Source organism: Poromitra crassiceps (genome assembly GCF_964638095.1).
Source record: "Poromitra crassiceps genome assembly, chromosome: 1".
NCBI classification, from domain to species: domain Eukaryota; kingdom Metazoa; phylum Chordata; class Actinopteri; order Beryciformes; family Melamphaidae; genus Poromitra; species Poromitra crassiceps.
The window spans coordinates 38,762,053-38,787,203 of record NC_139623.1 but is presented as its reverse complement, the minus strand read 5'-3'; the positions used below and the strand labels follow the sequence as shown (position 1 = coordinate 38,787,203).

Below are 25,151 nucleotides of genomic sequence, written 5' to 3'. Positions count from 1 at the left end.
TGTCAAGTCGAGTCACAGGTTAGAAAAAATGACAAGGCAGAGATTATTTAGGCTGCAGACGTGCGCGTTCACGTTAATACGTGCTTGTTGCCAAGCAACACACTTCTCTCAGACGAGCTCGAGACAGCTGACAGACAGCTCCAACTCAGCTCAAACTTATAGAGTTGTATTCAAAGCATAGAAACGTTCTCACAGCTCAATTTAACAGCGCCAACACAAGCAGTTTGATCACAAGTGCAATCAGTACTGAATGCGATGGCAGACTGCGCACTGCGGGCAGTTGACGAAGTCAGGAAGAAATTGAAAGATCTTCCGACGCATCAGCTTAAAACCCGCCGACGAGCGGAGGTCCTGCGCCCAAAACGTCTATATTTACAGCACATATCGATCGATATTTTTGGAGAAGATTCCGGCCGCATCACGCGCAGATCAAGATGAGACAGCTGTCAGTGAGTAGCTACGCATTTGGGTGTAACTTTTACGCCTGCTCCATACACAGACGCAGCGCATACAGGGTGCACTAGTCATAAAATTAAGTTAGTCGTAACTTTGAGTTCTACATCGGACGTAGCGTGTAAACCTAGGCGTACGCCCAGCTGGTGCACTCGGCTGATCTTGTCACAAGTCCGAGTCGAGTTTCGAGTCATTTTCTTCCAAGTCCGAGTCGAGTTTCAAGTATTTACCTTCCAAGTCCGAGTCGAGTCGGAAGTCGTCAAATTTGCGACTCGAGTCGACTCGAGTCCGAGTCCCTATGACTCGAGTCCAATTGTCTGCTTAAGGCTATGCTCAGACAGTGAAGTGCAGCTGTGTGGTCAGTTTTCACAACTCCCCATTGTGTGGTCATGCTCAAATTCCCCCCACCCTCTCTACTTTACACCCAGAGGTGCTCCACATGTATGAAAGCAACATGCCTCATGTCTGAAAGGGTACACTTCACGTATCGCCCAGGTCAGGCTCAGGGGAAGCAACCCTGACCTGACCCGGAGCTCATGTCTGAAAGTGGCTACAGAGAGGCAGAAGTGTGTGTGTTTACATTATGTCTGCTTGCATCCATTATAAGCTAGCAATGCATTACACTATTTTTCCTGTGCTTACGACACATGCATCTAGTGTCAGACTGTGCTGTACTGCAACTTTCTTCCAAAATATCTGGATCTCTAATATTTGCCCTACAGTACTTTTGGATAGTGTGTGTGTGTGTGTGTGTGTGTGTGTGTGTGTGTGTGTGTGTGTGTGTGTGTGTGTGTGTGTGTGTGTGTGTGTGTGTGTGTGTGTGTGTGTGTGTGCAGTGCATCAACATTGAAACAATCATTTATGTCCAGTGTCCAATCCGATTTGACAAAAGATGAGCATTTATTTGATATTATGATGTGTTTTAGTTTCACATAAATTAATTAGATGAAATAAATAAAATAAAATACATTTTCTTCAATGGCAAAAAAAAGTATGTATTTTTGTTGTTGCCAGATTTCACAATAACACATAAAGGTCTGCGATACCGTTATACCGTGAAACCGTGGTATTTTTGTCCAAGGTTATCATACCGTCAAAAACTCATACCGCTGCATCTCTAGTCAGAACTGAAGTTGGGCACAGATTATCTGTTAATGTGAGCTGTGTACAGTACAGATCAAATCTGTCATGTCATTATGTCATTCCGCGACGTCATGTCATTATGCCTTTCAACATTGGATTATACAACTTCCTTGCCGGCACAGCTGACAGTGCAACGGGAAACCTTTTAGCACTTTTTAGCACTAGGCTAAACACACATGTCTAGCTGCCAGCGCTATATTAACAAACAGTAGTGTGTGATGCATCGCGATGTTCTAAACTTGTCGTGTGATCTTGTTTGGGATTTTAGAGAAAATGGGTTAGGTTTCTCCTTGTATGTGTGATGCAACCTGATTTGGTTACGATTTTATAAACTCCTACTAGTCTGAGACCAACTTTAGAGCATTGATCCAGGCTGATATACCTACAACCCTCCAGCTTTTTGGCTGCTGTGCTGAATATAGCTAAAATGATGCTCCAGATTAGCTGGCTCGATGACGTGATTATGACTGTGATGAGTCCCAATAATTTGGAAGAATAAAATTATTTTATTGACATTTCTGAATGCAGTTTGAGTTTTGAATTAAAGCAGACATACATAAAAATGAAATTATATGTGCCAAATCAGCCAATAATGTTGGATTATATCTATATGATGATTGATTTTAAAAGCTGAGCGGTAATACCTAATCAATAGTCAGTATAATAGCCAGTTTAGAAAGCCCTCGTTATGCACGTATTCTACACCTATTGCATTTACAATATGAAGAAGAAACAAGGGAATAAGCAAGCAGAAGGAAGAAAGAACAAGAAAAACGTTTTGAAGCTAGTAGAGATTTATTGTCTTGTTCAAGGACACTTCGGAAGGCAAATGCTTGTCAACATGGGGGATTGAACCCAGGTCCGAGAGTTAAAGTCCCCAAATGTTCCCACATCTCAAGAACTGTGTATTCTAAGTTCATCTGGTTATCTGATCAAATGAGTCATCAGGCTTCTTGATATTCCCCGGAGGAGTATGAACAGAACAACAACAAAGGAGTATGAACAGAACAACAACAAAGGAGTATGAACAGAACAACAACAAAGGAGTATGAACAGAACAACAACAAAAACCAGATGGAAATGGGTGCCAGTTCTGTCCCCCAAAAACCTAATGCTTATTAAACAACAACCACAACAACATCCATACACTATTTATACTGCATCTCCCACTCCACTCTACAAACCAATGCCTGGCAGAGAGTGTACCCAGGGAGGGATGCAGTCTGCTGGGCTCGGAGTTCTCCCAGAGAGCCCTTAGCCTGGAGGTCAGCCCGACTCTGACAGCTCTCTCCACACTCCACTGAGGCGGGACGCATGCTCCCTGTCAGTGCTGCACGCAGCCTGCCAAGCCTGTCTCAGTCTGTGTCTCTGTCTGGGTCTGTGTGAGTGTGAGTGTGTGTCTACCCAGCAGATGACATCATCGTGCGAATGTGCGGCTCAGGGAGGAAAAGAAGAGAATGGGCGATGACTCTACCACAGCATTGATTAACTTCTGTATTTAGTCTATAGCAGAACAAGCAGCCAATACATTCATTTAAAAAGTGACCACACATTTAAGACTAAGAGTGGCAAAAACCTGCTGCCCCCCCCCCGCCCCCCATCTGGCACCTAAGCAGACCAAAAGAAACCAGAAACGTATCTACGACTGATATCTGAAAATTCAAGACAAGACTAAAATACAAAAAATAATACCAAAAATCTATCTTAAGATGACTTCAATAGCAAACCATAACATACTGTAATTCAATGACTTTCCTGTTCTAGTTTTTCCAGGAGCTGGCAAAGTGCAGGAAAACAATAGTCCTAAAGAAAAAACCAAACACAAACGTAGGTTTGCCACTAGGGTTGGCACGATGGACGATGGCATCGACCATCGTGATGGGCCGACCCCCCATCGACCTCTGAGCCTTCTACATCGGATCATCGTAATTAATTATCTGTTCAAATTAAAATTGTGCCGTTTTAATAATAAAAAAAGGCCAAGTCCACTTACCGGGACGCGTGGGCTACATTAAACAAGCGCACCCAGTTCAGTTCAGAGAAGCCTCCCCTCCCCCTCCTCCTCCTCCGCTCTACTGCTTCTCTGAACTGGGTGCGCTTGTTTAATGTCGCCGGGGCATTCCCCGCACGTGAGAAGTCGGTTGTTTTGTTGTGAAAACTTGTTAACATATTCACTGCCAACAGTTTTTTTTTTTACTGTAGGTAGCTTCTGCCAAGGTTTTTTTTGAGGATTCTGGCTCATCTTTCAAGAGCCGAGGATTATTTTCTGCTAGGACTTTGTGAACACAAAATATCTCAAAAGAACTAATAGAATGTGAGCTTTCTCTGTCTAAAAGAGTTAGTTTGTAGAGTTAGTAGTTATGTAGGCATTAGCAGTTGAATACAGCATGGTTTCAGCGTCTGAGAATGAAAGCTGAGATAATTGCATTTTTGTGAAATTCGATAGAACAGGCAGAACAGTCACTTTAACCATTTATTTTTGGCATCAGTAAGACATCAGACATCTAAACAATAGTTCTGAACAGTAATTTCCTCCATAACAGCACCCCCACCCCCCTCTCCTTCAAACTCCTCCCTCCGTGGCTCTGCAGCGGGTGTGTCACAAGCGAGTTTCTGCTGCCTGTCTGTGCTGCCTGGCGGCTGCTCGTCGGGCGAGTCTGGATCGGGAACAGTAATTTCCTCCATAACAGCAGCCCCATCCCCCTGGGATGAAGCTGCATGCGATTCTGGCCTTTATGCTGCGTGTTTCAAAGTGTGTTGCACCCAGTCTATTTTTGGAACCCCCCACCGTTGTGCGCCACCGTTGTGCGCCAGCGCGAAAGCGTTTTCGCCAAACCATTCTACAGTATGAGAATGGTTTCCTCACGCTTTTCCCTGCAGTTTTGGCTCGGCTTTCTCTAGTCTGGAGAGCACTGTCGCCACTTAGTGGGTCGGTGGAATGGGTTGTACACGTTCGGTGGCTCCCATATTTTTATAGGAGATGTAAAAGGGTTTGATCCACATCCCACCGTCAAAAAAAAAAAAAAAAAAAAATTGACGGCAGTCAACCGTTGGATTTTTTTTGACGAGATAACTCGTCGACGGCAGTGAACGTGTTAAGACAAAGAAGAAACTTCACGTTCTTTCCTGTTTTCAACCCAAAGTGAGTACAAGACTTCAACTGCGAATTTAACTCGCCTGTTTCCAAAGTGAAAGTTGGAGTCGCTCCATTAGTTACAGAAGCTGCTGCTGCTGCTGTTTCTCGAGCCATTTCTCAGCCATTTCTCCTCAACTCACTCTCTCATTAGGTTCAAAAGCCCACGCGAATCTAACGTTATATCAGCCAGTAATTCAGTCAGTGTTCTGCCAGCTAGTTAAATTCAACACACACACACCTTGTTGGTGAGGATCTGTAACGTTATTTGTTTTGCACCGTTCACATTGCTGGTAGTGACAGCCCCACTGCTTCAGTCGCCTGGCTCTGTGCTGTTAGCACAGAGGCTACTAATAGTAGTCTATGTAGAGCCCAGCTGTCCTGTTAATGTGAACGCATTGCAGCGGCGTAGCTAATGGCACCGCAGCGACTTAATAAATAATTAATTATTCCCCCCACCCCCGTCAATGACGATGCCATCGTCCATCACGATGGTTCACTGTGAAACAATCACGATGGCCATTTGAATGACATCGCACAACCCTATTTGCCACACATTTTGGCAATCAGTCCATCATCATTTCAGATGATAAAAACAAGTCAGTCTTTAAGTGATTATGTGTGAGACAGGCCTTCAGTGATCTACAGCAAACTTTTTGTTGAGTATTCTTCTAAGTATCAAGTTTTTGTTATTTTGTTTTATAGGTCATCTTGCCACTGGGATGAAACTGTTGCCAGCAGCGCAGAGAACCTGTGCTCCCTGTGTTGGACCTCAGCAGGTGATGATCTCTCTCCCTTCTCTTGCTGAAACAAGTGGCTGGCAGAGGGGAGAACAGGGTCAGCCAGGTCCACTGACAGCTGCAATGCCCTGGGCAATAAACCATGACAGCCGGCAGAGACACTAAGCCACACGCGCGCGCACACACACACACACACACACACACACACACACACACACACACACACACACACACACACACACACACACACACACACACACACACACACACACACACACACACAGAACTAGCATCACTAGCTGTGTGACCAAGAACACACAAAAGTAACAGTAATAAGGGAGATGTCTATAGAAAAGAAACAGCAAAACAGCAGTGACTCTGTCAAAGGCCATGATTGGTGATTAAGGTAATAATCATATAAAAAAAAGTCTTTGGATTTGTAAGGCAGCATACCATGAATTAGACTGTGTTTGTTTGGATTTTTAGAACATTTCAGTCAGCGTTAATTAGGAAGTTATTTCCTAATTCCTGTGTCTGAGACACAGACTGCACATGTACTGTACTGTACTGTACTGTACTGTACTGTACTACTGTACTTAGGGATGCAGCGGTGTCCGGTTTGAAGGTATACCACGGTTTGAAAAGTCACGGGTATCAAAAGCATTTGCCGTCATACCTTCCCCACGGTATCAGCTGTTTCCCCAAAACAAAGTGCCCAGGTCGCTTGCAGAGTGCAGCTTACACGGCCCCCGTAATTGTTGTAAATGACGAGAAAGCCCGCTAGTGGAAAATGAGGTACAAACTTAAAACTTGTGTGTGTGTGTGTGTGTGTGTGTGTGTGTGTGTGTGTGTGTGTGTGTGTGTGTGTGTGTGTGTGTGTGTGTGTGTGTGTGTGTGTGTGTGTGTGTGTGTGTGTGAGAGAGAGAGACAGAGAAGCGCCGCTCAGCACAGGGACACTCAGTGGGATAGAGCTTGTGTGTAGCCTACTATTGGCTGATTTCCACCACATATAACAGCACAGTACAGCTCTACTCTACATGGTCTTACTCGTCTCTACTTGATATAGACTCTGTTTCCATAGCTAGTTTACTCGCCTCCGCCCACACCAGGTCATCATAGCAACCGCATATCTGCCCTCCGCCCAAGTAGGCTATAACATATAACGTTAAAATTAAATCCATAGATGGAACTTTTAAACTGGTTATGAAATACTGGTGCCTCTAAATGACCTATAATATCAAAGCAAAAAATGAGCTGCTTAGAGTTTTAAAGGTAAATCAATTTAATAAGAAGTAATTTGTACCTGCGTACTTCACAGTTAACAAACAGTGTACATCTTCAAATAGGTGATACGGGCAAGACACAAACGCAACGCGTTTCAACCGTTGGTTTTCATCAGGCTGTATTACTTCTACTACTTGTTATTAAATTGATTTACCTTTAAAACTCTAAGCAGCTCATTTTTTGCTTTGATATTATAGTTGCCTGCTGAGTTGCTTTGGTCCACACCTTTTTGTGCGTGCCTCTAAATGACCGACATGGACAAATGTGACCATCGGCCATGAGAATGGATGTCAATTTGTTGTTATTTACGCGTTATTTCTATTATTTCTACTATTATGTTTTAGTTTTACATCAAATTAATTAGATGAACTAACTGTTTAAGAATAGTACTATAAAACGCACAAATATTTGCCACAGTTAACTGTCATTACAGATGTAGGTTACATTAACATGTCAGCCCACAATTCAGCAAACCATGTTATTTAAAAATTAAAATACATTTTGTTCAATGGCCAAAATATATATATATATATATACATATATATATATATTTATGCCAGATTTTACAACACATAAAGGTCGGTGATACCGCAATACCGTGGTATTTTTGTCCAAGGTTATCATACCGTCAAAAACTCATACCGTTGCATCCCTAACTGTACTATACTGTTCTACTGTAATGTACTAGTGTACGGTACTGTACTGTAATATTGCACTGTACTAGTGTACGGTACGGTTCTACTGCACTGTACTAGTGTACAGTATTGTACTACTGCACTGTACTAGTGTACTGTACTGTAATATTGCACTGTACTAGTGTACGGTACAGTTCTACTGCACTGTACTAGTGTACAGTATTGTACTACTGCACTGTACTAGTGTACGGTACGGTTCTACTGCATTGTTCTACCGCCCCAACAGGAGCACAGCGGATGCAGTAGCACACGTGCTCCACACCGCCCTCTCCCACCTGGAGGGGAAGGACACCTATGTGAGAATGCTGTTCGTGGACTACAGCTCAGCATTCAACACCATAGTACCCTCCAGGCTGGTAAGCAAACTCAAAGATCTGGGAGTAAGCACAGCAATGTGTGACTGGATCCTGGACTTTCTAACAGACCGCCGCCAGGTGGTGAGAGTGGGCAACCTCACCTCCTCCCCACTGACCATCAGCATAGGAGCGCCACAGGGGTGCGTCTCCAGCCCCTTCTGGTATGACCTCTACACCCACGACTGCGTGGCGACTCAAACTTCGAACACCATCATGAAGTTTGCAGATGACACAGCGGTCGTGGGGCGGATCTCCAGGAGCGACGAGACAGCCTACAGAAAGGAGGTGGAGGCCCTGGAACAATGGTGCCAGGACAACCACCTCTCTCTGAACGTCTCCAAGACAAAGGAGGTCATTGTAGACTACAGGAGGGGGGGGGGGGGGGGGCGCACACCCCCCAATCACCATCAACGGCACAGTGGTGGAAAGGGTGGACAGCTTCAACTACCTGGGAGTCAATATCCACCAGGACCTGACATGGGCCGGTCACACCGCCACTGTTGTCAAAAAGGCCCAACAGCGACTACACAGACTCAGGCGCCTGAAGAAATTCGGGCTAAGGCCAAAAATCCTCAGGGACTTCTACAGAGGCACCATTGAAAGCCTGCTGACTGGCTGCTTCACCACCTGGTACGGGAACTGCACCACCATGGACCGCAGGGTGCTAAGAAGGGTGAGGCGTGCGGCCCAGCACGTAACAGGATGTGAGTTGCCAGAACTGCAAGATCTGTACAACCAGCAGTGCCTCAGGAGGTCCCTGAAGATCATCAAAGACACAAACCACCCCCACAACAGTCTGTTCTCCCTGCTACCCTCAGGGGGGAGATACAGGGTCCCAAGAGCACGCACAAATCGCTTGAGGGACAGTTTCTTCTCACAGGCCACGAGACTCCTTAACATATACAAATAGTGTAGTAGCCGTACTGTACCGCACTGTAGATGCTACCATTATGTATGACTAATGTTCAATAGTATGTTTAATTAGGTATACGCTATTTGCACCTAACAGAATGTTATTACGTTTAATTATGTTTAAAGTATGTTCATGCCATTTGCACTATGGGCAGTGAATACGCCACTGTCTGTGGCGTGTCTTACTGCTTTATTGCTTGTTGCCTCTTGTTTTTATTTATATATCTTTTATTTTTTGCACTATGTTGTAACGGAGCCTACAGCACAAGAATTTCACACGTGATACTTGTACTACGGAGTGTCAATAAAAATCTTGAATCTTGTACTAGTGTACTGTACTGTAGAGAGAGAGAGATTTACTTTATTGTCACTTCATGGTACAAGTATCACGAGCGAAATTCTGCTTGGTTCGCTCTCAGAGTCGGAGAGCAAAACCGGGTCGCCATTGAACAGCGCCAGCAATTTGGATTGGACAAAGCATATAAATGAAATAACTCAGAATTCACATTATTACTAGTTAGAAAAAGTAATAAAGGCACACTTCAATATTATACAGATACATTTGTTGTAAATGTACAGGATTACCAGCAAAGACAACCCACACCACGACACCAGGGAGGCTGCCATTACAGCGCCGGTTTGGTTCTTCGTGGGAGGGAAGGGGGGTGGGCGGGGGGGTTGCAAAGCGGGGGGAGTTGCTGGAGGCGGGGGGTGGGGTTTAGGGGAGGGGGGCGGGAGGGGGGGGGGGGGTTTGGGGGAGTGCGTGCGTGACCGTGTGTTGGCCTGTGAGTCCTTAGGGTCCATGGGTGTTTGTGTGTGTGTGTAGTCTGAGCCTCCTCCGGCTGAACACAGCGTTGCTGTGGAGATGGCCTCGTCAATTCAGTCCAGAGTTCATGCGTCAGATGTCAGGGCGTTGGAGACGCAGGTTGCACTCAGGGCTTCAGGAGAGTTTTGCTGCTAGTGTCCTTGACGGCTTAGCAGGTGGCCAGATTAAATCCGTTATTTTGGTTTTCCCCGGTGGGTGTAGGATCAACAACATTCCTCACACGAGTCAGTCCTGATCCTCGGTTTTAAACACTTCGGCGCAGCGGCAGTGATATCTCCAAGAAGTAATCCATTTTTACGATTCAGATCAGAAATCGCAATAGTCCAAGTACTCACTGCCCCGCTCATCTCGTTTATCGTGACGTGCAGCCTAGGGTCAATGACTGCTGTCTTCCCGTATCCCGCGGCGAAGGTCCCATCTGGGCAGAGGGGGGGTTCCCCGGACCCCACAATAATTTTGTCGAATTCGTTGAGAGACCAGCCATATAATCCATATTTGTAGTTTCGAAGAGACAAATGCAAGATTGGCTCCGGGTAGCAGAAGCAGAGGGATGAGGGGGAGAGGGGAAGGGAGTAGGAGAGGGAGGAATGGAGAGAGAAGAAATGCGTCCGCCTCCGTTGGAAGCTTGTCCAGAAGTACTACTGCACTGTACTAGTGTACGGTACTGTTCTACTGTACTGTACTAGTGTACTGTACGGTACTGTTCTACTGTACTGTACTAGTGTACTGTACTGTACTACTGTACTGTACTACTGTACTATACTAGTGTACGGTACGGTTCTACTGTACTGTACTAGTGTACTGTACTGTACTACTGTACTGTACTACTGTACTATACTAGTGTACGGTACGGTTCTACTGTACTGTACTAGTGTACGGTACTGTTCTACTGTACTGTACTAGTGTACTGTACGGTACTGTTCTACTGTACTGTACTAGTGTACTGTACTGTACTACTGTACTGTACTACTGTACTATACTAGTGTACGGTACGGTTCTACTGTACTGTACTAGTGTACTGTACTCTGTATGTGTCGGCTGTGTGGGGATCATACCTGGTCGTTACAGTACTGGCCGCTTTTAAAACCACAGGAAAAAATAATAGCCTCTTGATATCTGACACGAAATTGCGTTATCATTTTTGTGTAGATTAGATGTAAAAGCTATGTGTTGCAGATCTGCCACTACTGGAAATCACTTTTTTTTTTTACCTTTATTTATACAGGGGGAGTCTCACTAGAGAGGAATGCTCTGTTTTTCAGGAGAGCCCTGTTCACATTCACACCTGGAAGCTGACGAGTACAACCACAGTCTGATCTAATGGCCACTGACCAGCTCCACTGGAGCAGTTGGGGTTAAGGGCCTTGCTCAAGGGCACCTCAGTGGTGGTATTGAGGGAGGGGCAAGCGCTGCCTTTTCACTTTCCCCACCCAGATATATCCTGCCGGTCCCGGGGATTGAACCCACGACCTTCCGGTCACAAGCTCGCTTCTCAAAGCATTTAAAATGTGGAGCCATTTCATGACCGTCTATTTACTTTGCTGCAGAACATGCTGCGACTGAACTGTGAGCTGTAAAAGTGAGCATGTTTGGAAAGGCTGGTTGTGAGCGATGGTTAGCGCCTCATCTCCGAGCTGACAGATCATGTTATGCGACTCAAACTGTCGGCTTTAGGAGGCTTTGGTCCAAAAACCAAAGAAAGCACAGATCCAGGAACATTTGGCACCCACGTTTCCATGGTAATGATGGCCAACAGTAAAGATAGAAAACCGCAGACCACAGTCTAACGCACGCACGCACACACGCACGCACGCGCACGCACGCACGCACGCGCGCACGCACGCACGCACACACACACACGCACACACACGCACGCGCACGCACGCACGCACACACACAAACACACACACACGCACACACACACTCACGCACGCACAATTCTGCTTCTCCGTTCCCTCTGTGTCGTTCTCTTTCTCCCAGTTCCAATACTTGGTTGACGATTGGCCACTCTGGCTCACTCACACACACACACACACACACACACACACACACACGGCTGGGACAAGGGAACTACTGGCCAGCACTCAACACTACAGACAGACCACCAGCGCGCGCACAGACACACACACACACACACACACACACACACACACACACACACACACACACACACACACACACACACACACACACACACACACACACACACACACACACACTTCCAAACAGACTACAAAGAATGAGGTAGTAGAGTGGGTCATTCAGAAACATTACAAGGAGTCATTTGCAAAACAATACTGCTATCCATTCAACACGACAGCTGCTACACCCAACTCAAATCCCTTCAAATCCCTTATGTAGTGGCTTGAAGTTTCTTCATTGCTCGGAGACAGAAGACTAAATACAGTACTTAAAAATTGCCTTGCCTTGCCTAAAACATTCAACAGTATTCACTCAGGACATAGAACAGACTAAAGCACACAGTCCAGTATTCACTCAGGACATAGAACAGACTAAAGCACACAGTCCAGTATTCACTCAGCACATACTGTAGAACAGACTAAAGCACACAGTCCAGTATTCACTCAGGACATAGAACAGACTAAAGCACACAGTCCAGTATTCACTCAGCACATAGAACAGGCTAAAGCACACAGTGCAGTATTCACTCAGGACATAGATCAGACTAAAGCACACAGTCCAGTAGTATTCACTCAGCACATAGAACAGACTAAAGCACACAGTCCAGTATTCACTCAGGACATAGATCAGACTAAAGCACACAGTCCAGTATTCACTCAGGACATAGAACAGACTAAAGCACACAGTCCAGTATTCACTCAGGACATAGAACAGACTAAAGCACACAGTCCAGTATTCACTCAGCACATAGAACAGACTAAAGCACACAGTCCAGTATTCACTCAGGACATAGATCAGACTAAAGCACACAGTCCAGTATTCACTCAGCACATAGAACAGGCTAAAGCACACAGTCCAGTATTCACTCAGCACATAGAACAGACTAAAGCACACAGTCCAGTATTCACTCAGGACATAGATCAGACTAAAGCACACAGTCCAGTATTCACTCAGGACATAGAACAGGCTAAAACACACAGTGCAGTATTCACTCAGGACATAGATCAGACTAAAGCACACAGTCCAGTATTCACTCAGCACATAGAACAGGCTAAAGCACACAGTCCAGTATTCACTCAGGACATAGATCAGACTAAAGCACACAGTCCAGTATTCACTCAGGACATAGAACAGGCTAAAACACACAGTCCAGTATTCACTCAGGACATAGAACAGACTAAAGCACACAGTCCAGTATTCACTCAGCACATAGAACAGACTAAAGCACACAGTCCAATATTCACTCAGGACATAGAACAGGCTAAAGCACACAGTAGGGCTGGGTCGGTTTGAAAATTTTAAAACCGGTTCGATATTGCCGTCTAAACCGGATCGAACCGGTATACCGATTTTTTTTTGTAATTAATTTTTTTTTTTTTTTTTTTAAGCAGGGCTCCCGAGTGTGGCCCATAACTGTCTGTAGTGCAACTTCAGTCCACCTGATAGCGATAATACACCTCTAAGCTGGTATTGTCAAGGCATGGGTCGGTTTGAACATTTTGAAACCGGTTCGATATTCCCCAAAAAACCGTATCAAAGCGGCTGCAGTTGGTGGCGATAATGCACCTCTAAGCTGGTATGCTGCCAACCAGCACGAACACTGAATATAAATAAGCAGAACCTTTTAACTCTAACAACACACTGTTTTTATTTCTCATAACTATTCAGCTTAACTTTTCTTCAAACATCAACATAATAAACAAAATAAGACTTTTGCCTACTAGTGCAACTTGAGAAGAGGCTAATACGAACAATAGTGCAATCAGAATGGACTGGCCAAAAAAGAAAAAAAAAAAAAAATAGGTTTTTTCGGTCAAAACCGGTTTGGGCTCGTACACCGAACCGAACCGGTAAAACCGGAAATCGACCCATGCCTAGCACACAGTCCAGTATTCACTCAGGACATAGAACAGACTAAAGCACACAGTCCAGTATTCACTCAGGACATAGAACAGACTAAAGCACACAGTCCAGGATTCACTCAGGACATAGAACAGACTAAAGCACACAGTCCAGTATTCACTCAGGACATAGAACAGACTAAAGCACACAGTCCAGGATTCACTCAGGACATAGAACAGACTAAAGCACACAGTCCAGTATTCACTCAGGACATAGAACAGACTAAAGCACACAGTCCAGGATTCACTCAGGACATAGAACAGACTAAAGCACACAGTCCAGTATTCACTCAGGACTAGGGCTGCTCGATTAATCGAATTTTAATCTAGATTACGATTTGGGCTGTCCACGATTATGAAAACAAGATAATTGACATCAAACGATTTTGCGTCTCTTGTCTCTCTCGTTCTGTCTTGTGTTGTAAATCAAGCGCACCCCTTCCTTTGCTCGGCCCCTCCCCCAAAGCACACCAGCTCGAGTTGTGACTGTCGTGTGAAGAGCCACAGGCTTTCTCCTCCCCGCTTATTTCACAGAAAGAGAGCCACTGGTCGAGAAGAGAGGTGAAACAACGTATGTGGGGTGGAAACACTATGGTTTCGCCGAGTTTAAAGGTCCTTACACTGCGCATATCTTGCACTGTTTGTTCCAAGTCTGTGCCTGTGATTGACAGGTGGGTCAAAACTCGCATCGCAATTCCGTGCTGTATATTCGCATCGCTCTTGATGTGTAACTGATGAGCGATGCGAATATACAGCATGGAATTGCGATGCGAGTTTTGACTCACCTGTCAAGATATGCGCGGTCGTGGCAGCACCCCGCAACATGACCTCTCCCTCTGTTTAATCTCTTGAAATCCACTCACAAAGTGGTCTATGACCAAGAAATAACGCTAAATGAACAAAAAGACAAAGTCCCATCTAGTTACTCCTGCCACAACACAGTCATCGATTCAGGACACTCTTTACAATGCGACCGCATTGATATGATGCATGAATATGCATTCAGAGTCAGAGTCAGTTTATTTACCATTTGCAGTCGAAACTACATTGGAATTGGGGTGCAAGAGCTTAAAACATAGACACAAATATGACAAGTCATGACAACATAAAATAGCATATAAATAGACAGACAGTAAAAAGGTTTAAAAAGTAAATAAGATAAAATAAGAGAATAAAACAATAAAAGGAGACAGGTACATCTGTGGATAATTCAACAGCTAACACAGATAAACATTAACAATAGCCTATTATGAACCTAAACGTAAGTCACTTTGGATAAAACCATCTGCCAAATGAGTAATTTAATGTAGCCTAATGTAAACGGACGTTACTCAATAGCGTTCTCATTTGGTTAGATTTGAGGTTTAAGGACTACTAGTTCAGATGTTTACCAACATATTGAATGTAGATTAAAGGAGAATTTCGGTTTTTTTGAACCTGGAGCCATTTCCTGGCATTAATTAAGATTTGGCCACTCACCTAGCGATGTCTGCGGCGTTTCTGGGCGTCCTAGCGTTGTTTTGAGATCAATATCGTCCAAGTGAGTCGTAAAATGGAGTTGATTTGGGGCCAAGTGGAAGCCTGTATTTCCTGCATCTAAATAGCTATTTTTCTTCCCGTTTTCGCCAAATATCGCCGTAATCTGATCAGTCTACATCCAGCAGAGTAATATTTCACCCCAGGCTGTTTCCTGGAGTGCACAGGGATCCACTACAGGGATCAAATTACCTCAAACGTGATCTAGGTCACCAAGTCTCGTGAAGTCCCGCGATACTTTCCTGTCGACTGGCCAAATACAGGCAGGACGCTTTGCGGTCGTGGTTTTAGCGTAACCTATGTGGGGTTTGGCATAACCTTCGTTCTTTCGAATCCCACATAGGTTACGCCAAACCCCACATAGGTTACGCTAAAACCACGACCGCAAAGCGTCCTGCCTGTATTTGGCCAGTCGACAGGAAAGTATCGCGGGACTTCACGAGACTTGGTGACCTAGATCACGTTTGAGGTAATTTGATCCCTGTAGTGGATCCCTGTGCACTCCAGGAAACAGCCTGGGGTGAAATATTACTCTGCTGGATGTAGACTGATCAGATTACGGCGATATTTGGCGAAAACGGGAAGAAAAATAGCTATTTAGATGCAGGAAATACAGGCTTCCACTTGGCCCCAAATCAACTCCATTTTACGACTGACTTGGACGATATTGATCTCAAAACAACGCTAGGACGCCCAGAAACGCCGCAGACATCGCTAGGTGAGTGGCCAAATCTTAATTAATGCCAGGAAATGGCTCCAGGTTCAAAAATACCGAAATTCTCCTTTAATAGTTGCAGTTGGTTGTGGCAGTTCACTGCAACATAGTAGGCCTACATATACTGTATATTTATTTTAGTTTTTATTTTATTTCTAAATCTTTGCACTTTTATTATTTATTTATTTATTTTTAATTATATCTCAAATCCAAAGACATCCAATGTTAAAAAGAAAAGCCAGTGTCAATGTTCAATAAATGCATGATGTTCTCAATGTCAATGATGTCAATAATCGTGTTAAATAATCGTGATCTCAATATCAATCAAAATAATCGTGATTATGATTTTTGCCATAATCGAGCAGCCCTACTCAGGACATAGAACAGGCTAAAACACACAGTCCAGTATTCACTCAGGACATAGAACAGACTACAACATTTGAGTTTGAATCAATAGTACCTCAGCAATAGGGCTGTCCCGATTGACATCGGGGACAGCCCTACTCATCAACAGTCTTCAACAGAGACTGACACTTCCCACCACAACCATGTAGACTCCGAGTGAGTCAAACGTCACTTCTCATTTGCAGATAACCTGCTGTAATCTTCTTCTATGAGAAGTCTGCTTCTATTTAAGATCATCAGTGCAGATAAACAGCAACAACACTTCAGGTCAGCGCTATCCTGCCTGCACGCCATGGGGAATTCCTGGCTGTCCCGTTGAGTCGGCGGGCAGCGGGCTGGCAGGAAACGCACTGTGCATGGGTTTAACCACGCACACAGACAGACAGAGAGGGACGTTTGAAAAAAGTCACATGATTTAGCCCTGGGTTTTTTCTCCTCTATAGTGAAAAAATGAGCAGCTACAAAAGAGACAAGTGGAAGGTTGAAGAACACTGACCATGAAAACAGTAGGGGGTCTGCTTCTTCAGGTTCCTTGAAAGGGAAATGATATCCAGCATATTATCCACAATCACAAAGAACAAGGGCTACAAAGGCAGAATATTCCAGGGTTATAGAGAGATCCAGAAGCGGGTGCGTTTGTTTTATACTCTGGAGTGTTCACAAGTTACAGTTCCATTAGGAAGCACAAGTTGGTCACTAAAAGCTTCAGCTTGTTCCTCCCGCTCTGCTGTTTCTGCTGCTCTGCGTGTATGTGTGTGTGTGTGTGTGTGTGTGTGTGTGTGTGTGTGTGTGTGTAGTCTGCTCATTTCCTGCCTGGATGTGCTCCTGGGCTCCAGGCGGGCAGGCTGCTCAGGAACACATGGCCAGCCACTGTTCTGGGGTTCCGCATTCCACACACACACATATTCACACACATACACACACACACACACACACACACAACTCCCCCGATTAGCTCCCTCTATGACCCTTTCCCAGCACCCCTGCTGCTACAGGACTCAAACACATAAGCCGTTTTCCCACATGCGCTTTGTACCGCTAAATGACCGGAACGTGGTCTAATGCCTGCATGTGGGAAAGTTGTTTTCCGGTATAAGCGCGACCCCGTCGTCGCGGACATTTCACCAGTTTCGAGCCAGTCAGAAGAGCGGTATGCTCTTAAGGGGACACCAGTGGGAAACGGGTCCAGTCATTTTCCGCGACACTGGTCCTTCTCTCATGGGCAAGGTGTAGCCTACACAGTTGCTTAATGTTCCAGCAGGCATAATCTAATCATTCGCGCACATTAAAGCAAACTGGCGAAATGATCTTGTGATAATAAGAGCGGTAGCCTATGTCAGCTTCATGTGTGGGCGTGCTGATTTCCGAAGGCGAAGGCAAGCCCGGACACATCAAATGAAGCCAGTCTGTAAAAAGTGCTTCAACGCGACGCAGGTGAACGGATAAACATCGAACCAGCAACTATTTCTCTCAGACACGGATCCCAACTTCTTCAAAGTGCATCATCTAATCATTCACGCACATCAAAGCAAACTACTTCCACATTTCGCTTCGTGCATTTGCTTTCTCTACATACATACAAGCGTTGGGCAGCTCAAGCCTCTGCCATTCTCGCTGTGTCTGTCCTGTGTGGCTGCTGCGAAGTGCGGAGGACTGGCCTCTCTCGAGCAGAGAGGGGAGGGGGGAAATCGGCTGTGTTTATTACGCTGGCTGCTTGACGCTGCTCTTAAGTCAAACGAGTGTGATTTATTGTGTGACAAGCGAACTTATTTCGAGTTTTGCCGACCCCCCAAATAAGCTCCCCCCTCCCCCCGCCCCCCAACATACAGGCAATTTTGCTGCTAGATTCCCATATGCGAGCGTGAAGGTGTGAAGGGAAATTCAGGGAAATGTCCGATATTGACTTACAGTTAATTTTCCGGTACGCATGTGGGAAAACGGCTATAGAAACACACTCACAGAAACACACACACACACATGCACAAACACACACATATACACACACACCCCACACCCTCCGACCCAGCAACCCTCCCCCACCCCGCCCACACTCTGTTTTCAACTGACCCATACAGCAAAACACACGCGTGTAAACTACACACCCACACCCACACCCACACCCACACCCACACCCACACACACACACCCACACCCACACCCACACCCACACCCACACCCACACACACACACACACACACACACACACACACACGTGCGGCCAACTATTCTTCTGCTTCAGTTTCTGTTGGTCAGTTGGCGCTGCATGTCATTGTTGGACAAGCTGCCTCAACTCTCTCAACTCCACACCAAACTTTTTTTTTTTTTATCAATTTCTTTCTGGATTTTTCGCCCATTTTCTCCACAAATCGCCTTTCAGGGTGGGCTGCCCGTGTCATCCTGCATTTTGGAAATGTGCAGATCTGGTCGCAGATATTGTGAATTAGCGCTTGTTTTTTTTTTTAAGTCTAAACAATCGATTCTAAAAAGGGGTAAACCGTCAGCTGTCCCACTACGGACACTATGGACACTGCGGACCCCAGGAAGAATAGCTGCAGCCTTGCTGTAACTAATGGGGATCCTAATAAACAATAAACAATAAACTACAGCTGGAGCTGCACTGGAGGCCTGTTAAATGTAAAATGTGACTAGGCAAGCCTAGTTAAGCTGGACCCAGACTGCTGCCACTCAGTGTTGTGCAAGTGCAAGTTCACATAAAAGCTATATAAAAAGGTAGTTCACATAAAAAGGTACTAGTTAATCATTTTGAATTTTGTGAACTAAGATCACAGTCCAAAATAATGAACAGTTCACGTTAATTTCTTAATTTTTTAATGAGCTGCTCCGAGCTATTATTTTTCAATAGAACCACCAATATTGCAGATGATCTCCATAATCTATCTATGTATGTATCTATCTATCTATCTATCTATCTATCTATCTATCTATCTATCTATCTATCTATCTATCTATCTATCTATTATTATAAATTTGGCAATGTGGACTCTGTGTCTCCGTTTGTTTCAAGAATTTTGTCCGGCCACAGCTATCCCGTTTTACATGTGATTGGGCTGTGGGTGACCTAAAAGCCAGTGTCCTGGCTGCATTCAGGTCCTGCAGGAATGGCATCATGGCAGGTTGCATCTGATCACCTTCTCAGCGCAGTGGATGACCAAACGGTGATGGAGGAGGTGAGGATGGACTCAATGATGGAGGTGTAGAAGTGCACCATCGTGGCCTTTGGCACTTTGAATTTCTTCAGCTGCCTTATGAAGTACATCCTCTGCTGTGCCTTCTTGGTGAGAGCTCTGATGTTCAGCTCCCATTTTAGGTCCTGGCTGATGATGGTCCCCAGGAAGCGGAAGGACTCCACAGTGTTGACTGGGGAGTCACCCAGGGTGATGGGGGAAGGTGGAGCTGGGTTCCTTCTGTAATCCACAATCATCTCCACTGTCGTTTGGGGATTTTAAGGTATGTATTAGAGCCCGACCGATATTATGGGCCCGCCGATATTATCGGCCGATATTGGCGATTATCGATATATCGGTATCGGTAAAAAAAAAAAAAAAATCGGCCGATTTTTTTTTTTATATATATATATATATATATATATATATATATATATATATATATATATATATATATATATATAAGTTATAGACAGCATGGACAGCATGTTGTGTATATTTGATATTTTTTCTTAACTATTTGTTCTATTGTGTTTTTGTATTTCTAGTTATTTATAATTATTAAATTCCCAGTTAAGTTTACTGTTTCATTGCATTGAGTTTATTAATAAGCTGTAAAATATCCTGTCTACATCACATATTTCAATTCATGTCAACTCAATCATATCTTTGTCAAGTGTTTGATATTTGAGGGTTGCTGATGTGGTGCCTCCTCTGGTCGTTAAGGGCGCCTGTTCGGAGGGAGGGGAACTCGTTGGAATATCGTGATCCTCCCATGTGCTATGTCCTACCGGTGAAGCTTCCCCTGTCAGGTGAAAAGAAGCGGCTGGCTAACTGCCCATGTGGAAGCATGGAGCCAGTTTTCGGCTCTCCCCAGATCGGCAGAGGGTGGAGCAGCAACCAGGATAAATAAATAAAAAATGAGCACTAATGGGGGATTAGCACTAATGGGGGATAAACATTTGATGATAAAAACAAAAATAAAATAAAATAAAAATATCGGCCGATATTATCGGTATCGGTAATTTTTTATTCCCTAAAATCGGTATCGGTATCGGTTTCAAAAATCCCATATCGGTCGGGCTCTAGTATGTATGTTCTTGTCTTACTACTGAGGAAGATGGCATATAGGCAAATCTCCCAAAATATTGCCACGTTCCTTTAAACAAAGTCCACATAGCAGCTTGTTCAGGATCATTGGCTCTCCTCTCTCATTAGAGGAGACCACTCTGAGCTGTGGAGACAGACTGACTGGTTGACACAGGTCAGGGTGATTACAATCACCTGTGTCACAGGCTTCATTCAGCTGCCTGCTGCTGCTCAACACCAACTCATGTGTGTTTCAACCAGTGTTGGGGGTAACTCATTACAAAAGTAACATATTACACGTAATATATTACTTTGAGCAGTAACTCAGTAATATAACTTATTACAATATGATTTCAGTAATATTATACCAGTTAATTTGTCAAGTAACTCAAGTTACAAATTGAGTTACATTATTTTTGTCAAAGCACATATTTAAATAAAGATACAATCATTTCCTAATCAAATTGTGTAGTTGTATGCAAATAACCACTATAGATGACAATAACAAAGGAAAAGGATGGTTTTACACTGACTTCAAGACGGTTGAAATTGTTTTTCGGGATGGTTCCAGGGTGCCGATGTCATTCTGCTACTGCTGTTATTTTGATGAAGGTAATGCAAAAGTAGTGTAACAAGTAACTCTACACAGACAGTAATATTGTAAAGTAACGTATTACTTTCAAATTAAAGTAACTAGTAATATGTAGTATATTACATTTTGAAAGTAACTTGCCCAACACTGGTTTCAACTATGGGGTTAGTTGGGCCATTTCGGGTGATTCCGTGAAGGTGGAGAGTGGAGGTTCGTTTCTCAGTGGGTTTGTCATCTATGGTTAAAAAAATAAATGTAGCCCCTGCGCCTTTCTCCAAAATGGGGGCAACTTTTTTAAGAGCCCTAAATCCACAATCACTACCAGTGGCATGTTTCAACAATGAGCAGTCAGGGAGTCAGTCAGTATTTAAGCCCCTGAGACTCTTCTAGGCTGGCCCTACCGGGTCCGGCAGAAATGTTTTATGGAGACGATGCTTCAGAGGACGTGGGTTCAAGCCCCCATGTTGAAGTTTCCTTGAGCAAGACACTGAATCGCTGACCGGCTCCAAGGCTGCTGTTCTGTACCTGACCCTGCACTCAATAAAGTACAATGTAAACATTTCTTATTAAACAGGTGCAAGCCATTTTAACTAGATGGTGAATATTGACATGGGCTAGGTTGCTATGTTATACTTGGATTTGTTTTTATTTTACTCAAATAAAAAATGTAATAAAGGAACACATGTTGGGTACCTGCCTGGTAGACTTTCTAAGACATCTGAACTCAATTAAAATGCACACACACAAACCCACAAGCGTGTGTGCGCGCGCACGCACGCGCGCACACATAAACACACACACACACACACACACACACACACACAGGGGTCATTATTGGCTGAAGCAGTTGAAGCATTACATGTAACTATATAGATCACACATCACTTAGTCTCTCCCCAGACTCAAATATGACGTTGAATCGCTGCGCTCCGCATACTACATAAATGAGTCTGTGCCACTTCACAGCCACTTCTGGGGTTTGAGGGCGGGTCTAGGGGGGGTTGGCACTGAATGAGTGACAGGTCGTAGCACCAATGAGAGAGTGGTTCGAAAAATGGGCTGGGCCTCCCCTGTCGTCTGATCGCAAAGTCGTTACTGATTGGGGAAGACTGAATCAACCACTGGCCAATCACTGGCCAAGTGAACGGTTCACTTCTGACCCCAGCTGGCTGAGGGAAAGTGTCCCAGACCCAGAGAGAGATCTGCAGCATGCAGTAACATAGTGTATCAGCGTAAGAACTCTCATGGGTCTGGCGTTGAGACTACACATCATTCAACACAGCACTATATCACACAGAGCTAATCTATAGCCCCTTCTAAACATGCAGTGAAATCTGGATTATAACCAGCTCCTAGCCGGTCGGCCTGCATGTTTACAAACAATTAGCCGCCTTATGCGACCATCATGACCATCTGAGCCCCTAGTACAGGATCCACATTATTGGAAAAACGGCTGTTGTTTAACACCGGCAGCTCATGTTCCAGATCATGTATGTCTGAGTGGGCGGGTGGTTAAATGGCACTTTACAAACCATTAATGTCCCAGTGATCATTATTTTCATGAATGGACGTAGCGTTAGTTACGTGGCTGGATTATTTGGAAGAGAGCCAAATTAGGTGAGTAAACAAGTAAAAGTTGAATCGTTTCTTTCTCCCCCATCTGCCAGTTTAAAAATGCAACAAGGAGATGATAGCCTACTACTTTTAGCCTACTGCATAGGCTAAAGTACCCGCTAACGTTCACGTAGCCTATTAATTAATTAATTGTTCAGGCAATCGCTTATATCAACGAATTAAATGAGCAAACTCACGGTTTCCTCAAGTGCTGCAAACGGCTTGAATGGTTTATTTTCCTCCCGACCTGTCTGTCTTGTAGGCTATTTAAAAATGCAAGAGTTGCATCAGCCTATATCGAGACATATAGCCTAACTTTTGTGGGGAGAAATAAATTGAAAACCAGTCAGATATGACTTGAATGCCACTTGTAAAATCATCCACAGTGTAATGTTAGTGTGACGGTGTGACCATTATTTTGACTGATGGATTTTGGCCGATGTAACAAAGGCAAGCGCTCACTTTTTCTGGCACATTGCCACCCCACGTTATCGCCTGAATGCGTCGAAATGCATCTTCCGTTAAAACTGCATGTTTTTGAATCGAGTTTGGTTACGGATTCACTAAAGCTGTTCCCACATCACATTTATTTTTATCGATACACCCTACTGCACCCCCTCCCCCCACCCAATCTACTCGCCATCGGCAGAGAGAATACAGACCATTTCCAGCTGTTTCTAAACAAAGACTCCTCATGTCTAGAAAGGTAAAACTGGAAAATATCCTGCTCTGGCTAGCTGGACATGATCCAGACTTCATGTTTAGAAGAGGCATATGTGTGTATGTGTATGTGTGTGTGTGTGTGTGTGTGTGTGTGTGTGTGTGTGTGTGTGTGTGTGTGTGTGTGTGTATGTGCTTGCCATCCCCTATATAGTACATACCAGTAAACAACTCTGACAAGCTGTCTCCCTTACCATGGTAAAGACGCACGCACGCAAGCTGACAAGACAGGGTAGATTCAGGTGTAATGTCAGACAAGTCACGCCTCCTCTCGCTGTATATGACAATGTCTCAGCCCGTGTGTGTGTGTGTGTGTGTGTGTGTGTGTGTGTGTGACATACCAACACATTGCCAGGTACATGTGCTCCTTGACGAAGACTGATCCAGAGAGCAGGATGTACCAACAGGTAGCGAGGCTGTCTGGGCTGGAACACAGAGAAACACACTATGAGACCCCGCAACAGGCCCACCAAGCGCACTGCACTCTTTCATCTGTTCAGCTATCTTAGCCTCCTAAAATGAACTTTTCCCACCAGTGTCTGGGTAGTGTCCAGTTCAAAGCACTCTCCTACCACCGCCGAGACCCCGGGTTCAATTCCCAGCAGCGCTACTACTGGCTTGGTCAGACGTTCCTACAGTGCAGACACCTTGGCCGTGTTGCCGCATCCCGCTACACTCGGTATTTCCATGTCATTTTGAGATCTAAATTCAGTAGCGGCCGGCCACTAGAGGGCGCCAGGGCACCGCCCCACCTGCTGTATCCACATCATTGACAGTAAATATCCACATGAAGAAGAGGGAAATAAAACGTTATATTTTTTTTTTTATGAGCGAGGTGAATATTAGATAGTGAGTATATAATCTGCAATAAATATGTAGATTCATAATTATCTACATGTGTACTGTTTTTGGGTCAATATTTTTTTGCACCGAATGACGCCGTCCGGGGACTTCCGGTTTACTTCCGGTTTCCACCAGTGTAGATCATTAGAGTATCAGGATCTGTGTAGTTGCACATGCGCTGTTCACTCTCAAAAACAAAGGGATTTGGGTGGGCTCTGGGCGCACGTATCTAGCGACCGGGTGGAGGTGGGGTCAGGTAGAGTGAGTGTCGTGACGTAGGCTAGGCTGCTACGTAGATGGGTAGTGACGCAGTATATATAAACGCTAGTAGCAGAGAGTAGCAGTCCCACGCCGACGGCTTTGTTGTCTCCCTGCAGCACGTGCGCAAAGCAAAGAAGTTTGTTTTCAACTGCCATAAAACACAAAAGACGTTTTGCAAGAATGGAGAAAGAAAATTCTGTGAAGTCACTCAAAACGACGCCGTTTGAGAGACGGACTTTACAGGAGAAGCATCGAGTGAAAGAGCTTGGACCAGATCACCCTGAGCTCGCCATTAAACAACAGGCTACAGACAGAGGAAGAAAATACACTCGAGTCTTTTTCAGACGTTTCTAGTAGCTAGTAACGTCCGTTACTAAAAAAACGATATATTTTTATTTATTTTTTAAACGACGATTTTCAGACGGCAGCCCGTCTTTATTGTCACACAACACACTACAACACATGCACGGAGGGCCACAACACACACATGCTGACGGTGGCCGGTGAAATTTGTCCTCTGCATTTAACCCATCCTGGCTTTGTCCTTTCCTCCTGGGGCAGGCCAGGAGCAGTGGTCGCTTTCTCGTACAGCGCCCGGGGACCGAC

The 25,151-nt window shown here is 44.7% G+C and overlaps 1 protein-coding gene across 1 annotated transcript in view; it reads right to left on the bottom strand.

The window, feature by feature from the left end:
* The window catches only part of rapgef6 (Rap guanine nucleotide exchange factor (GEF) 6), a gene marked incomplete at its 5' end in the record, with an annotated part of 403,897 nt that overhangs the window by 281,609 nt on the left and 97,137 nt on the right, over positions 1-25,151 (bottom strand). The window contains 1 exon segment of the mRNA XM_083643176.1: positions 23,783-23,866. Coding sequence (XP_083499302.1) covers positions 23,783-23,866 — 84 coding nt within the window.